The following is an 18098-nucleotide window of genomic DNA, read 5'->3' as shown; positions in this document are numbered from 1 at the left end:
ACACAAAAACACCCCCCCCCCCCCCCCCCCATCAGATGGCTGGTGATACTTTACAAGAAGATGGCACTGGGTGCATCTACATGTTCATTAATGCGCTTCTGCTAATGTGCGTTAAATTGAGTACCTCTGGGCATTTATACACATACCTTTGTGCCCTGCAACGTGCCAGAGATCCGCCGCTTCGGAGCAGACTCGATTAATCGAGTCTGCTTCTCTTGTGAGCTGGTGTGTACTGGGCAGCGCCGTGTGCAGTTGCGTAGGCAGCAAAATGTGCATCAGCGCACAGAAAATGGCAGTGGTGCACTTTTGAACAAAGCATCTCTGAAGCGTTTTAGTTGAAAAGTGCACTACCGCCATTTTCTTTGCGCTGATGCGCATTTCGCCACATATACAATTGCAGGTGTAGCAACGACAGACACTTTTCAAAGCCCCCAGTGCTGTGGTGCTTGCAGGTGTAAATAAAGCCCTCCATTGTGAGGTAATAGAAAAAAGGCATATTAGCCTATTTTAATGCACATTAGCGAAAGTGCATGGTTTTTTTGGGATGCTTTAATATGCATTAAAATAGGCTAATGAGCATTAAAAAAGCACACCTATAGACAAGCCCACTGCATTCCAGTGGAACTAGGGGGTGAGGAATTGTGGGGTGGGAAAAGCCATGTGCCATGTAGGATAAAAAAGAAGAATAGGGATGGCATCATTATGAATGTGGCTGGTCACTGAGAGAGGCTCTCTAACACAGACTCGAAGAAGGAAGCACAGAAAAGATACGAAGGCACCGAATGTGATATAAAATCCTAAACCTATTAGATAGAAAGGAAGCATGTATTTGGTTGTAAATGCTCCATTGAGGGGATGAAGGTATCTGATGAGATGGCCCAGTGGCCATGATTCTCAGCCAAAGTGCCACGTGCCCTGGGCTGCTACCAGATCCTTTGAAGGGTGCCACAGGGTGTGAGATATTCATAAACTCAGGTTTGTCCCTGCCTGGCCTCTCTGCAAGGAGGTAAGTATTATAATATATACATTTATTTCTTTGAAAACGGGTGTCACAATTTACAAAAGTTATGGAGGGGTGCCTCAAATCCATAAAGGTTGAGAACCACTGCTTTAATAGGATGATGATGCTATACGGAGAGTGCAGCATTGCTGACTTAACTTCTTGGAGGCATGGAAAATTGAGCTGTGACTGCTTGGTTGCTGACTGACTCCTTGAGGAGCTGGAGGAGCCAGGCTGTGAGGACCAGTTGCAGGTGAAGTGATACAGAGCCGGGCTGTGAATTCCTCCTTGCTAGTTGAATTTCTTGACAGAACAGCAGAGGTGGGCTGTGAGGCCCAGGCTGATGCGTAACTCTGAGGGGCTTCTGCTGTGATTGAGGCTACAAAGTTCTTCTTGCTGACCTGATTCATTTTATGGATGAAAAATGTGGACTTTGAGGGCCCCTTAACTGAGTTCCTGCAGGAATGAAAAGACCCAAGCTGTGATTGCCTCCCTGTTTCTTGAATTGGGAGGTAGTGGACAATAGTGTTGGAAAGCAGGGCCCCTTGGCTGAGTGACTGCTTGAAAGAATAAGGGAGTTGTATTGGGAGGTTTGCCAAGCTGGCTGACTTGTTTCAGGAATGAAGGGATTGTGTTACAGGGACCCCTTTTTGACTAAATCCTTGAGAAAATTAGGGTATTTGTCTGTGAATGACCCGCTATTGACAGCCTGTTTAATGGGTTGGGGGAACCAGGCTGTAGCCCTTGTGTTTGGACTGTGAGGGCCTTGTTGCTGGCTGACACCCCTAGGCAGAATGGAGAATCTGGCTGTCCTTGCTAATTAGTTCATCAAGAGGATGAAGGATAATGCCTGTGAGATCTCTGTTCCTGACAGACCCTTGGAAAGGATGGAAGAGCCCAGCTATGAGAACCTGGTTCTTGACCGTTTCCTTTAACAGGAGCAGGAGTTAGACTGTGAGAACCTCATTGCAGGTGGATGCCATGAGAAGACAGTGGAGTTAACTGTCCAGACCCTTTCACTGACGGTCTTTTCAAAGGGAGAAAAACCCTTGCCAATTAACACACGAGAAGGAGGTGTTGTAAGATTCCCTTATGGACTCATTCCTTGAGAAGATGGTGGAGCTAAACTGTGGTGGCCCCTTACCAGGGCCCTGTTGTTTACTGATTTTCTTGAGGGAACTGGGAGGACCCAGCTGGTGAGATTCCTGAACCTGAGAGATGATTTCAAGGGACAGAAGAGCCCTGCTCTGAGGGCTTAATTCCTGGGTAAGTCTTTAAAGTAAAAGGAAGTTGAGCAGTGAAGCTCCCTTGCAGACTGACCCCTAGAAAGCATAGTGGAGTGGAGCTGGGAGGTCTTCCTCCTTGAAAGAGTGAGGGATTTGGGTTGTGGGGACCCCTGCACTGCTTGAGGGCTTGGAAGAAGTGGTCTGCGAGTGCCTGGTCACTCTTTGAAAGAACTGGGAGAGCTTGTCTGATGATCTTAAAGGGGTGGTAGAATGAAGCTATGAAATCCACTTTCTGACTGATTCTTGGACAAGGTTTTGGAGTGGGGCTGAAGAGGCTTATTTGCTGACTGAGGCAATGATGGAGTCAGACTCCCTGCTTCCTGGCTTTTTTTTTTTTTGGTTTCTGAATCTCATCAGAACATTATTGTTTTTTTTTAATGGATTGAGGAATTTGTCTGTGAGATTATTGACTGACTCCTTGAGACCACTGTGGAGTCAAGTTGTGTTTGCACGTAACGAATCCATGGACGCAACGCTTTAATTCACAGAGAGCCAAGCTAAGCTATGTCTGAGGAGTCTCATGCATGAGGGACTTTTAAAATGTCTGGAAAACCCACTTGTGCAAACGGTCACACCGTTGGAGTGCAAGAAAGGGCAAAAAAAAAGGTGACGTGTACAAACGCCTTGACTGCTTGTGAGAAGAAGATGCCTGGCTGAGTGCCCTGTGCCTGGCCGACAGAGAGAAAAGGGAAATTTTAAGCTGTGAATGTTTTGTGACTGGCTGACTGCTTGAGGGATGGATGGACACTATAGAGGAGATTGAATTTTGGAGTGAATGGGGGAGTTGGTTTGACAGCTCCATGCTGACTGACTCCTTGCGTAGATGAGGGTTTTGTCTGTGGCAATGAATAACTAGCTGTTTTTCCTCTTTTTTCAGGAGAAGGAGAAGAAATACATGCTGCCAGTGGATAACCTGAAGCTGCGGGATGTTGAGAAAGGTTTCATGTCCAGCAAACATATCTTTGCTCTCTTCAACACTGAGCAGAGGTGCTTTTCTTTCTCCAGAACATGTTTGGGCCTCCCCCAGACTCCCCTTCCAAAGGAGAGGGAGTGGACGGGTGGGACCTCTTGGAAGTAATGGCCTGTCCAGATGGGATGGGTATGCCATTAGGAAACATGCATGTACCATGCAGTGCAACTCTAACTTTTAGTTAGCCAGGCTGTCTGTCGTCAACATTTAAAGATTTAGTCCAACATGACTTTCTTCAGTGAGCTAATAAAGAAGGTCCCAGGAATTAGAGGGACTGTAGTAGCGTGTGAAGAAGCCAAAGAGTGAATGACTTCGAAAAGGGAATCCTTCTCTCAAATCTGCCAAGAGTGGTCTCTTTATGATTTGAGTTGGTCTGGTGCCTGGGTCATTGGTAGAGATGAGCAAATGGGTTTTTTGAGGGGTTTATTTTGCCATGGAGGAGTGAAGTAATCTTTCTGTCTCATTTCTTAGGAACGTTTACAAAGACTATCGGCAGCTGGAGCTGGCCTGCGAGACCCAGGAGGAGGTTGACAGCTGGAAAGCTTCCTTCTTGCGTGCAGGAGTTTACCCAGAGCGTGTTGGGGTAAGTTGGGAATTTGGTTGTCAGCAATAACAGGGGATGACAAAGAAATGAGTACAAGTGTCTTAGGAGAAATCTCTGAAATATGACCTCTTTTTATTAAAAAAAACCCAAGCAAACAACCCATTGCAATGGCCTTATTTCTGTCACCTTTTGTGGTAGGGTAGATCTGGGTGGCATATAGAATTTCTTGCTGTTGTTATCCTCTGATAAGCACTGCTTCTTCCCTTGGTGTGGGTGGGTAGAATTAAACCATTACTAACTTCCAAGTGGGAGAAGGCAGACCTAGCTTTTTTTTTTTTTTTTTCCTTTTTCTTTTCTTGTATGGGCTGGATGTCCAGTAGTTTGAGTTTTTCTTAGATTGTGGAAGTAGCTTAGTTCAACAGTGACAAACATTCCTCTACTCAGAAGAGTTGAGAAGACAGGAGTTATTGAATCTTCCTGAAAATATTTCTCTAGCTCCACACTTTTGGGCTTGTGTTCCAAAATGAAGAGAAACAACAAAATGAAGAGAAACAACAAACAGCGTTTGAAATCCTAACTGCCTCACCACTTGATGGTTTGTCTCCCCCAAACTGAGGCATAATGGTAACCAGAGTCATAACCTTTCAGTATCTTTGCCGATTAAGAGCTCTATAGCTTTGCTAGCACTATGTTTTCTGTTCAGGGATTTTTTTTATATTACTCTTGTTAGATGTCTTATTCCCCTATGGTAGAAAGGTTCCTTGTGCCATGCAGATGCCATGTTGTTTTCCCCTGACACTTTCCTGTAATTCTTTAACTACCAGCCTTCAGTTCTCTCTAGAAAATATCCCGAGTAGCAGTATATTATATACCATACTGCACACTCTGTATACCGAGAGAGAGGCCTGAGGCTTTTCAGTCTCTGAGACTGAGGAAAGCTATGATAAAAGCTTACCATTAGAATAGATAATTACTGACTTGACAATTTTTAACACATTTGTGTTTCTTGGTAGAGGTTCATCCATCTTTCCTCCTAGACTTGAAGATCATTTTTTGCATTGGTTGGTTTTCATCCTATAACCACTTTGGTGGGAAAGCAACTGAGGAGTAGGGAGACTATGGGCCTTGCCCAAAGCCACTGAAATCAATGGAAAGACTCCCAGTGACTTCATTGGGTTTTGGACCAGACCCAGGAGCAGCATAGTCCATGCTCAGTAAAGGACATGTCTCATCTATTGGTGATGCAAAGGAATTATTTGGAATATTTTATACTTTTCTGAAGCATTGCAATTTCTATCAATACCCGAGTGCAAGAGCCCATCTGAGGAGGAAGTAATGAGAAGCTATTGTAGCTAAGTATCTTTCCCTTGACATCCATGCATAATGAGCCATGTTCCTTTGCAGAGGTTCCCATTTTGACTGTTTCAATTTAGTTACCAATCCATTTGGCCTCAGTGGCCCAGGGCTTGACTTAATCCCTTTTGGCTTGTATTTCTGAGGGGGTTTCAGCCTTAGTTCCATTCAGTGCTACTGTATAGTAGTTGCTTCTGCCTCTGAAATCAACTAAAATCTTTTTTCTTATTTTTGTCCCTTTTTGTTCTTGGTGGTTTTTGTGCTCAAACTGACCTGCCCAGGACAAAGACAAAGTAAGTGATACCATCTCTACCTATGTTGCCCCTTGGGGGCTCTTATCAGCTAGTTTTGATTTGTTTTTCTTTTTCAGTTTCTCCTTTTTCCTTTTTGTCATTGTTTCCTGAGGCATTTGCTCCTCCTCCTTCTCTCTTTATACCTTCTGTCAGCTCATCTGCTGTTTGTTTCTGTTCTTGGCTTGGGTTCTCCTTTTTCTCTTTTTATCACTGCTCTTTGGTGTTTGATTTCTGAATTTCATCAGAACATTATTTTTTGCTTTTTATCCTCCTTTTTTGAGTCGTCATGTCTGATTTCCAGCTCTCAAAACCTTTTTTTCTTAGACTGTGGGACCATCCATCCTTTTGGGGATACTTAAAATCCTTCCAGCAGAAGTTCAAACAAAAAAACCCAGGGGAAACAGACAGAATAAAAGAAAATAATCCATTCTTTACTGGGTTGTTTTCCCTCCAGTTGGAAACAGTATAATGCTCTACTCCACATCCTAAACTGCTGCAAGTCTTTCAGATTGGAGAGTTTGAAAGAGGAATATTAAAAAAATAGAGCTTTTAAATAGCATATTAATATATGAACAGCAACATCCTTCCTGCTTTGAAAACTGAATTTAAATTAATCCCAAATGGATGAGTCTTTTCAAATATGCTATTGTGTTGCTGTGCACTGTTAAACAGTTACCAGGTTTCCCTCTAGAGATAGTTGTCTTGTCTGTTGTATTGCATTTATGGGTAAAGGGATCTCTCTCCTCCTCACTCTGTGCCTATGTGCATGTATATCTTTGCTAAAGAATCCCAAAATGCTTTCATGTGGGAAAAGAGGTGCTTGTGGTTTTGCCTCAGGATTTGGAGTTAGAATTGGATTGTTCCACTGATTCACTAAAAGACCTTGACTATACTTACTCTTTGTAACTCAGTTTCTCCATCTATGCAAGGAGTATTAGGGCTCCCCTTTTCACAGAGAGGTTTGTTGTTAATGTTTGTTGATCACCAGAAAGAGGCATGGAAGACATCAGGCCAAATGGAGAAATGTTCAGGGATTTATAATCGCATGAAAACAGGAGATTGTAGTGAACATCCCTACAGCTTTTTAACCAGCAAATATTAAGCAGGAGCCAGTCCTGTGAACCTTAGGCCAGAGTCTCCATTGTCCTGCAGATTACGTAGACATTTACTTCAGTTCAAATATAGTGTAAAATGCTTCTGTTCTAGCTGTAACATTTTACAAACACTCTATATGAATGTTGCTTTGGTGTCAATATGCAAGAGCTGCAGGATCAGCTCCAAAATTTCTAAGGTACTTTGGAATCTTTTGAGCTGAAGGCCATTATAAAGGTAAGAAATAATAATTACAATTACAAAAGGAAGTATTGACTGTATGGAATATTGAGGGGAAATGGCTCAGCAATGAGATTGAAAAGCTTTTACAGCCTTCTTGATTAAAAAATCCTATTCATAGTGCATAATTTTTTTTAAAACATTTCCCTCCCTGGAACCCCTTCCTTGTCTAGGGAGGCCTGACTGTTTGTTGTGCTATTGTGTTTAGGTATTGAGCATTTTGTGATTTATAGACTGCTGTTTTTGCAAAGAAGCTATTCTTCCTTACATTATCACTGTCAAGGACTTTCTCAGTAGAACTCCATCTCCCTTTGGCAGAGAGTTAGCATTGCAGCCAGTCACTCGCCCCATCTTTATGGGTTATTTCATTTTGTCCTTTCCTCCAAACCATGTACATTCTTTCATCTCCCCTTGTCTGTCAAGTGCAGTAACAGCAAGGATGAGCACCCTTTCTTAAAGCTATAGCTGCTCCTTCCACTGTGATTTAGCTTGGTTGTAACAGTGGTTGATGTGTCTACATGTTCATTAGTGCACTTCTGCTAACGCGCATTAAAACCTCCATTGTAAAGTACTAGAAAAAGGTGCATTAGCCTATATTAATGTGCATTAGCCAAAGTACACTTTTTGTGATGCTTTAATGCTCATTAGCCTGTTTTAGTGTGCATTAAAGTGCACGTGTAGACGCACCCAGTGATGGGCAAATTAGACATCCCTGGCTAGATAGCAAGTGATATATCAGGGACTATTAAACTGTTTTATAAATAGCACCCTTTCCCCTATTCCTCTTATCAGGGAAGAAAACATCACATGCTTAGAGTTCCAGCCTGAGCTGGCTGATAGAACTGGAATCCTAACTAACACTGCTTCCAAATATTAGTACCCTGGTATCAATCTACCCATGCTATGCTCACATCTTACACCTGAGAATAAATGCATACAGATATGCCTACACATACACATATAATTACTTACATATATTGTCTGTGATATTCACTTGCCCTTTGGCACATAGTGGTGTATTTGGGTTAATTTCCCTGGAGCAATGACTGATATATTGGTATTCATTTCCCTTACATACACTAGTGTATGGGGTTCAACTCTTGCACACACTAGCTGTATCTGCATACACCATTTGAGTCCATCTATCCTAGCACACTGATGCACTTGTGCACGTGTGCTTGCACACCTCCTGAATACATTTTTATTCAAAGGCACAATAGGTAATGGCTGATTTTTTTTTTAAGGAAAATCGCATGCCACTAAAGATGCTTAGTAACTGGACTTGCCACTTGTCCACTAGCTACCTGTTCTGTACAGAGGTAGGATGGACTGTGCTAACACAAAACTCAAAGTTATGGTCCTTTCTCTGAATTGAAATCAGGCCATTGAAAATTTAAATGGCTTTGCAAGCTGAGCAATGTATTGGGAGTTGTTATAACACAACAAATACATTGAAGTGTAACCTGTGCTGCTGTGTGAAGTTCCCCAGTCTCTCCCTAGTTGTTTCTTGTTTGCTTGTGTGGCCCCTCTTCTTTTAAAGAGTTGTCTTATCTCTTTCCAATCCCTGCTCCTCCCTTCTGTACTCCCTTTACAGGCAAATGAAACGGAAGAAAATGGATCAGACAGCTTCATGCACTCCATGGACCCTCAACTGGAGAGACAAGTGGAAACCATCAGAAACTTGGTGGACTCTTACATGGGAATTGTCAACAAAACCATCCGAGACCTCATGCCTAAGACCATTATGCATCTCATGATAAACAACGTAGGTATCATGCTGCCCAACCCTCTAAGGAATGTGGGAGAAACTGAATGGAAAAAGGAGAGAAATAGACAGAAAGAGTTAAGTGATAAACTAAAGGTAGATCAGAGAGTGAGTGAGTTGAAAGGAGGGATAAGTAGAGAAGAAGCCTTTGCAGGTGAAATGATTTAGAAGAGGCTTTGTTACTATGATTTCATTTCTTCTGCCCTGTTACAGACCAAGGATTTTATCCACTCAGAGTTATTGGCAAACCTATATTCTTGTGGAGATCAAAACACCCTCATGGAAGAGTCAGCAGAGCAGGCCCAGCGGCGTGATGAGATGCTGCGCATGTACCATGCCCTGAAGGAGGCGCTTAACATCATAGGGGACATTAACACCACCACCATCAGCACCCCGATGCCTCCGCCGGTGGACGACTCCTGGCTGCAGGTGCAGAACATACCATCTGGACGCAGGTACCAGAGGCTCAGGGGGAGAGCCCCACAGACCTGCCTGATGCCTCTTTAAGGGCCAGATGGAGCCTCCTTCTGGAATATGAGGGCTTCCAGGGTGATGAAAGATTTTGGAATACTAAAAGTTTACATGGAGGGTGCTGTGACCTTAATGTATATAGGGGGTGCTGGGGTCTTGCAGGAGATGTTGGGCTGCTGGATGCTCTTCTTATGGGGAGACTGTTTGAGGGATTTGGAAGGTGACTCAGGGGTTGGAGGTGTCTGGAAGAGAGAATGGAGAAGGCAAAATGGGTACTGAAGTGGTACTGAAGGCAGTACAGAATTTGAAGGTGACATAAGGGTTGGAAGGTTATCATATGTGCCTGTGGTTGCAGTTGAACTTCTCTTTGTTTGTTAGGTCTCCTACGTCCAGCCCTACACCACAGAGGAGAGCTCCCGCTGTTCCACCAGCCAGACCTTTGTCTCGAGGCCCGGCTCCTGGACCTCCTCCTGCTGGTGGATCCGCACTGGGTGGTGCTCCCCCTGTGCCCTCCAGGCCAGGTGCCTCCCCTGATCCTTTTGGGCCCCCACCTCAGGTTCCATCTAGGCCCAACCGTGCTCCTCCTGGTGTCCCCAGGTAAGTCTTTAAATGCTATTATGCAGAAGTGGAGAGAATCCAAGTTTCAGGTAGCAGTTCTAGCCATGCTTCCTTCACCTTGGCTCACAGAGCAGGCAAGTGCCATTTGGAGTATGTGAAGCCTTCCCCTATGTGTCTGACTCAGTTCTACAGTTGGGATCATGTTTTTCCTTTATTTTTTTTTCTTATGTACTGAGATTTTGCTTGTATAGGAGAGAGAGGGAGGAGGCAGTTCTCTGAAACAGATGGTCATCCTCTTCTCCCCAGAGACTTCAGTCAGGGCCAGAGAGATCTGTAGTGAAGGGACATCATGCCATACAAGCCTAATCAAAGCAATAACATTGGTATCTGTGGAACCCAGAATTGCTAGGAATGAGACTGCAGTGAGTGGCTGGAAGAATGTGTTTCATGGTAATGCCCCAATGATGGCCATATCTGGGAATCTACCTTGTTATCAGCTCTTCTTCCTCTCCAAATACAAATTGTTTCAAAAGAGAGGAAGAAAGGACTTCATCCAGGATGTGCAAATGCCTTGTATCCTGCCCCTCTTTAGCCACTGCTTCCCCAACTGGTACCCATCTGCAGCAGCATAAGGATGTAACCAGACACGGGGGCAGTGGTGATTTCTGGTTGCTACCACAGTCCCAATTATGATCATGGGGCTGCCAGCAGGAACCTTTTTTTTTTTTTTTTTTTTTTTTTTTCCAGTGCCTACCCACCACCCCCAGATCAATGCTCTAGTTATGCCACTGCCCATCTGGCTTGGAGAGTAGTATAAGATCATATGGTGGAAAGGGAGAGTCCTTCTCCTGCAAACACACATATATCACTCCTTCAACTGAACTATGAATCCCAAGGGCACTTTCTACACTATAGAGCTCATGGGATGCAACTTCACATACCACCATAAGTATTGTAGGGCTGGATCTCCCTTAACTCTAGTTTCATGTGTATAATTTTGATACTCCGGGATAAGAAGGCATCTTTTTCCAGCCACAAGTGCATTGCTAAGGGAGCGTTAAGAAGGAGCTGATGAAGAACCAAGGTAATTTTAGTATTTGGGTCCTTCACCTCAACCCAAGGAACCAAAAGAAGTAGAATGGTAAAACAAATAATGAACAGGAATTTCCTGTCTGAGTGTAAAGGAGTTTTTCCCACTGTGGAAATGCCCCATTTCTAGTGGGTGCTGATGTTGTACTTAAGAGGCTGTCCACCTCTCTTGTAATTGCAGCCTATCTGATGGGTTGTGATGGTGTATGTCCAAGGATGCCTGGTGTGTCTCCTATGATAACACCCTGGTTCTCTGGGTGCTGCCTTTTCAACGAGGGAAAGCTCTTTGCCAGGCACTGTATCAAGTCCAGAAAAGGAACAGAAGTGGATGAGTCTGAAGAGGCTGAGGATCAGTTTCTTTTGACTCCTTTTAGTGTGCAAATGGTTTTACCTTCTCAGTGCCTTCACCGTGTCCCTTCTTTTGGCCCCTGACACGGCTCTCACGGTGACTTGTCCACATACGTCTCACTGCCACCTCACAGAGGGTAGCAATCCCATTGGCAGTGCCTGTGGATGTCTGCACGCTTCTGCTGTGTATCTTGTGCTCTTGCCCTGCTCTCTATGTGCCTTTAATTTTCTGTTATTTTTTGTGCATTTCCCACGCTTCTCCCTCTACTTCCATCTTTCTCGCTTTCACACATTGTGTGTTTCATTTCCTTCATTCATGAAAAATATTCTATATACCCCAGCCATCCTGGTAGGATACCCTGAATAGCTTGAAATAAGTCAAACTCCTTACTCTTAGAAGATGCTGTATCCTTCTACACCACCTTGTGTTACTGCCCCTCTTGTAATAGGTCTTACTCCCGTTTAAGTGGAGCAGAGAGGGTCTGAATAAATGCTGGACCAGAAGAGGGAAACCTGATTAGACATTTGCCAAGAATGAATAGTCATCATCTCCTGCCGTTGGGGGAAAAATGGGATTATGGTCTGTGCTGATTCACTGTCCTAATTTGGAGGGGATGGAATGTTTCCAAAGGTATAGCGAAGCCATGCTCACTCACACTCTCTTGCTCTTTCTCCTTCCCTCCCTCCCCTCCTCAGTTCTTCCAGCTGTTTGTAGACTCCTCCCTTGGCTTTATACCCTAGTTGTCATTGGAGTTTTTTCCAATGCAGTAATAAATTCAGGTGGCCACCTGGCACTTTCTCCTCTCTCCTGTATATAGAATAAAGTTCACTGCTAGCACCTGGACTTCGGTCCTTCTGCCATGGGTGAACAAGTGCCATCTTCATTGTTGCTTTTCTTTTAACACCTGTCTTTCCCTCACTGAATGGATTACACTGGATGTCTGAGTATGAAGTGGAGCTTGTCATCTTTATAGCAGGAGTGAACCTTGCTATAGGAGTTGTAGTGAGAGGAACTGTGTGTAGTTTCAGATGTATCTGTGTATGTGTGTCTGCATGCATGAGCATGAATGGGTGCGTGTGTGTATATGTGTGTGCATACGCCTGTTCTATATAGATATATTCACCTTCCTCTAATTTTATATGAGCATCTGAATTTGAGGGTAGAGATTTTTGGAGCACTCTCTGGGCTCACACTCATAAATTGACATATACAAACACTCATGCATTTGTTGTCACATACAAACTCACCACGGTCCATTTTCTTAAACAGAAGGGTTTTTCTTTAGTGTAATTCAAACAGACTTCAAACAAACAGGGTCTTTTTAATTGGTCTTTGTGACCATAGGGGCTTCAGCAGTTCTTTATCACTCTCCTGCACACATCTGTAGTCACCAGCAACATGCACCTTTTGGGACCCATTTTTGCAGTATGTTGGAAACAATGCAAAAAGACCTGCCCCTATAAAGGACCTGTGCACTGAGCATACACATATGAAGGACCTGTGTGCAAGGTCCTCTATTTATGGAAAACATGTCTTGACAAACAGACATTATTTTATTTTTTGATGAGATAAGTTTTCTTTACTTGCACAGATTTATACTTACAGTTTTGTGTTTATACTTACAGTTTTGTAATGTGCTTGACTTATAAGCAAGGTATGGTAACACCTTAAATGAGCACTATGCAGTGTCATTAAAGGACACGTTAAATGCTTTAAGACCTGGCTGGTTTATAGATCACAAAAAGCATTTGTCAGTGAGGAATATCATCAAATAGGGTGGGTTTAGTGGAATTCTTCAGGGATCAGTACTAGGTTTGATGGTATCCAACGTTTTAATCAATGATCTAGAAGTAAATATAAAAACACTGCTGATTAAACTTGCAGCTGACAGATTGGCAAAGTAGTGAATAATGATGAGGGCAGAGTAGTGATCAATAATGACTGGAATATCTTGACCAGCTGGATGCCATTCAGTCAACCTGAGCTTCCAGTGTGGTGTTGTGGCAAAGAAGGCTAATGTGAGCCTTGAATGTATAAAGTGGGTGGCAGTGGTTAGGAAGGGTTTTCTTTCTCCCATTTATGGCACTAGAATGCTTTGCCCAGCTCAGATATCCACACTTCAGTAAGGATGTTGAATAATTAGAGAGTGTTCAGTGAAGAGTCACAAAATTGTTCAGACAGTGAAGAACCAGAACTTGGTTTGTTTTATTATAGCAAAGAAGATCAACAAGTGTCTTGACTACAGTGTATAAGCACCTTCACTTGGTTAAATTACCAGGTGCTGAAGGTCTTTTTAGCTAACAGAGAAAGGCATAACAAAAACTAGTGACTGGAGTTAAACCCAGACTAATTAATACTAGATAGGGTCCACATTTCAACAGTGAGGGTGACTAGAACAACATAACCACTGGAACAACCTCTAAGTGGATTGGATTCTGTGTCTACTGATATCTTTAATGAAGACTAGCTGCCTTTTTGGAAGATAGCTTATGTCCAACTAAAGAATATCTGGATTGATACAGGGGTAACTGGGTGATTTTATAGTTGGTGTTGTTCAAGAGAAAAACTAAATGTTCTAGTGGTTTCTTTTGACCTTGAAGTCTATTAATCCAGATTCTTGATTCCTTGTCTTCTGGATGTAACTGAGACCCTGACCTGAATAACACAATAGCTATCTCTGCTCTTTCCTTCTCAGTTTTATTTCTTTCAACTGTGTTAAATCAGTTAGTGTTGCAGTATCACTAGAAAGCCTGAATCCCCAATGAGATATGCAGATCAGCCAGCCCAATCCTGAGACCTGTACCTGTCAGCATTGGCGACACGTCAGAGGAATATGGGGGGAACGTACCCCCCCCCGACTTCTGTGCTGACAGTGTGGCTCTAGGCAAAGGGCTCCAGCCTGGCTGGACCCAGGGCTTGGCAGCAGTGGAGGTGGTGGTGTGATTTCTGTGACAATGGTGGGGTGTGGGGCTGCAGCCAAGCTGGACCTGACATCCAGCAGCAGCAGGAGTAGTGGTGGCGGCAATCCAGAGTTGTGCTCCCCAACTGTCAGCACTTCCGCGTTGCCTATGCCTGCCAGCGTGTTTTATGAGAGTCCATAAGTGTGTTTTAAAGTGCACAGGTCCTTGGGGTAGTATATGTATGTATGGATGCTCTTTGAATCTAACAGTCAGTAGGTTCCCAGGAGCCCGTGTGTGCATCTGGGTTCCATGTATATGTAAGTGTGCAGAAGGTAATGCGTGTGCCCAATTTAATATGCCAGTGACTCTGAATATGGATGTGTGTGCATGCATGGCAGTGTTCTTATAGGTGTTTGTCTTGTGGGCACATGTGAGGGTCTGTATGCTTCTATGTAGGTGTGTGCCTCTATGTACACGTGTAGAAGTGATTATATAACTGCAGTCCGCTCCATATGGATAGGTATGTTTAGGTATCTGGTAGGCACAGATGCAATTGACTGTACATGGGTAGCACATTTGTGCTTTTGTGTTGGCCTGGCTGTGAGGGCAGATGGATGCATTTCCAGGCAGCTGAGTGCATGTGTGTGCATAGCTGTTCGTGTGCATGTGTGGGAAAGTGAGGGTGGTTTTGTTTGTGCAAGAGCACGGTATGTCTGTGTTTGTGTTTCACCTTCCTGGAAGTCTGTGTGGCCTCTGCCTTGAATTGTCTGAACTGCCATGTTGATTTCGTGTTGTCTTTCAGAATCACTATCAGTGACCCCTGAGGACTGACAGCCACGGTACGTTTTGCACTTCCCTGAAATGCATGAGTTAGCGTGTCTTCTGTCTTCCACCCCCTCACTCTGCTGCTCACCTCTCCTTTCTGGTTCTTACGTAGTACCAGATTCCCTTGTCTAATGAACCATCTCTGCCAGGGCTTCATGAAGGGAGGAGTCTTGAACAGAAAAGCTGGCCAATCACAGAATAAGCAGCTCTTTGAAGCTGTGGAGAACTGGGAGAAACCTCAGCAATTGACTGCTGTTTGTTTGTTTGTTTGTTTTTTTCTAAAGATCATTAGAGAATAAAACCTCACCCTCGAGTGTCTGGTTTGGGGGTAAAGGGGAGAGAGAGAGAGAGAGTGAGAGCATGGAGGGACAAGGCAAAGAGCAGTTTCCTCTTATTTGGTTTAATCCCACACTGACAGAGCAATGAACTGAATGAATTTGTAGGTCTTTTCTCTCTCTGCTTCTCAGAGAGAGATGGGGAGCTGTGGGTTGAGACTCCTCTTTCACATTCCAGTGACTGCCCACAGAGGTGCCCTCTTGTGTCCCCAACTAGTGTCCATGGCAGAGAGGGCAAGGTTCTGGATCATTAACAGCACAGGGATGTCTGTTTCTAAATGCAGATGCAGAGCAACCCTGCCTTTGCTTCCCATTCACCTGATTTACCTGACCCTAGTTAGAAACAAACATTTCTTCATACCTTTTCTTCTTGACCCCCAAGCCTTAGATTTTCTCTTTTGTTTCTGGATGTCCCCCCTCTGCCCCTATCCTTCTGCCCAAGAAAGAGGGCATGTTCCTCCACCATTTTGCCTCAAAGCTCTTAGCTGTTTCTCTGTCTGTCTGTCTCTCTCTTTCTCTCTCCCTGCACTTTGTAGCAACGTAGTTACTGAACACCAAATTAGCACGGTGTCTAAGAACCAGGTGTATAGCATTTTGTGATGACCTTACACTCAAGTGATGAACTTCTTGTCTAAGTAAATATTAACCAGGGTAGGACGTGATGTGAAGAAAGAAATGGACTTGAATGGAAGCTGCCTGTACTCTCTGAGATTTGCTGGCACTTGTTAATGAGGAAGAGAGTAGAGTGGGGTAGTTGTGGGACAGATGCATTTGAGGAGGGCCACTCTTCTTGTCTTTTATGTGCATTATTTTTCAACCGTTGCCCTGAAAGGTGCTGATCATCTGCAGTTCCTGTTGAGTTCACAGGGCCTGATTATGCCAGTATCCTCAGCTCCTATGGAAATCAATGGGAATCACAGATGCTCTCACTTTCTGGGTCAGGCCTTAAGAATTCACAACCAGCTCATAGTGAATGGTGGCTGTGTTACTGTTGCATGTAGCTGTCCAGAAGGCTGAGAGGCACCACATCACAGAGAACCAATGCAGTGAATGGTCAGGGGTAAACACATTGCTTTGAAAAGTTCATCTCTCTCATTCAGCCCTTCTTACTGATGACTCAGCACAGATGTGCTAGAATTGCTACCAGCTTTCTCCAGTCCTCTGCCTGCAGCAGACCTCATTGGAAGCCCTAATAGAAATGCTTTTCTAGGAGAGTCTCAGAAAGGAGGTTTGATTGTTTGTGCCTTGTTCTGGGACACGCTGTTATGAGGCTTTTCTATTTCTGAACTGGTTTACAAAGAGCACCAAAGAAATCAGAACTCATCTAGAAAAACTGTCATTTGATCCTAAATCCAAATAGCAATAGGTTTTTTTTGGTTTGGTTTGTTTTTTTTGCAGTTAAGGTGAAAAAATCCAAGTGTTGGCCCTAACAGATAGGCCCATCATTAGGAGCCTTCTTGTGATGTTCTTTCATTTCCTAGAAAGGACAGGTCAGTGTTCTAGGTTTTCATATGATTGGAAAGGCAAATTGCAAAGGAAACAAAATATTTATTTGGTTTATGCCTCTTCATTTTCCTTTTGGGGTTAAATTCCATTCTCTTTTCAATTGAAGGAAGTTTTGTTATTGGCTTCCAAGAGAGTTGAATTTAGTGATGTATGATGACAGCCTCAATAAGACTTCTGCTATTCTCCACCTTATCCCCCCCAGCACTTAACTTCCATCTTGGCCCTGAAAACTTTGGCAATATATGGAGGATCTAGATGACATCACCACAGGAAATTAACTTTTGAGCAAAATCTCTATTGGCTAGCTATTTAGGGGGAGAATGTAGACTCTGAGAGAAATAGTATCCCTTCCCTTTTTTTGTTGATGGGCACTTTTCAGGCTCCTGTGGTGTCACCATCGGGTCCTCTAAGGGTCTCACCAAAGTTCTCCAGAAGAAAAGAGCAAAGTCAAAATGTGCAAGAAAACAAAGCAAGCAGAAAGTAGTAACCACCACACTTTCTGAGAGCTGTAAGCGAGCAGCAAAGAACATCAGCCTATGCATTGCTGTATTTTCTTGCAAATTAACCTGGCCCCAAATAAAACACACTTTGTTTTTTGGAACGCAGAATGCAGAAAAGAAGATTTTTTTTCCAGAGTTATGAGCAACTGTGTGTCATAAAGTAAGTTCTCCTGGAAACACGGAGTCCAGGATGTGTGCCATCCTAGGGAACTGTCTGGGTGAGGCAGCAGGAACTTGTAGGAAGTTCCTGCTGCCTGTTGCCACACAGATGGTGAAGTTAGGCCCCTACATTCCCAGGTCCCAGGAGGACTTGCTCTGTGTCATACAAGGCTAGGCCTCAGACCCTTGCAGGGGCAGAAGCAAGATGGTTAATTTTTACTGTAAGTAATCTATATAAGTTCCTGTAAATAAAGTATTGTGTCCATGTCATAAGTCTTATCCAGATGCTACCAGCAGCTCCCTTGCTGCTTCATGCACAAGCTACTGTGCTCAGCCAATAACTACAGATGTGAGAAGGTAAACACAGGACTGTACCTTCAGCTTACTGTACGAGACACAAACAGCAGCCACCTTGGCAGCTGCATGGCACACACAGGGTCTCCAGGCATACTACTTTTCCAGTGACGAAAACAGCTTCGCTACTTAAGACATGCACCACAATTTTGGGGAGCTGATTATTGGGGGAAAAGGTGTGTGTTGTATGCAAGAAAATATGGTATTTCTTTCTGTATTTCACCTTTCAATCTTGCATATACTGTTGGGGTCAAGAGGCTGAGACACTAATTTTTTTTTGCTTTCATCCTGTGAGATGGGATGCATACTGTGTCTGAAATGCATATAGGCATCTAAGCCTTTGGAAAGATAACTTGTAGCATGTAGGTGACACAGAGCAATAGCACCTTGCTAAAGACTTGATCCATAGCCCATTGAAGTTAATGGGAGTCTTTCCACTGACTTTGGTAGGCTTTGGGTAAGACACTAAGGCAGCAGCTATAATAAATGATGTATAAATTTTAAGAACA

The 18098-nt window shown here is 43.7% G+C and overlaps 1 protein-coding gene across 12 annotated transcripts in view; it reads left to right on the top strand.

The window, feature by feature from the left end:
* The window catches only part of DNM1 (dynamin 1), a 105820-nt gene that overhangs the window by 81781 nt on the left and 5941 nt on the right, over positions 1-18098 (top strand). For 5 of the 12 annotated variants that reach the window (XR_003094245.1, XR_323916.2, XM_006024303.3 and 2 more), the window contains exons 15-20: positions 3164-3273; positions 3728-3839; positions 5435-5446; positions 8373-8543; positions 8757-8998; positions 9393-9611. Coding sequence is in view for 5 of the 12 variants with exons in the window: in XM_006024303.3 (XP_006024365.1) it covers positions 3164-3273; positions 3728-3839; positions 5435-5446; positions 8373-8543; positions 8757-8998; positions 9393-9611 (866 nt within the window). In the remaining 7 variants the exon portion in view is untranslated. Of the gene's footprint in view, positions 1-3163; positions 3274-3727; positions 3840-5434; positions 5447-8372; positions 8544-8756; positions 8999-9392; positions 9612-14712; positions 14750-18098 lie in introns of those variants that run through there. The other 7 variants (XR_003094246.1, XR_323918.2, XR_323917.3 and 4 more) reach the window with 4 other exon arrangements.

This window comes from Alligator sinensis, unplaced genomic scaffold (assembly GCF_000455745.1).
Source record: "Alligator sinensis unplaced genomic scaffold, ASM45574v1 scaffold388_2, whole genome shotgun sequence".
NCBI classification, from domain to species: domain Eukaryota; kingdom Metazoa; phylum Chordata; order Crocodylia; family Alligatoridae; genus Alligator; species Alligator sinensis.
This window is presented reverse-complemented; position numbering and strand designations above follow the sequence as displayed.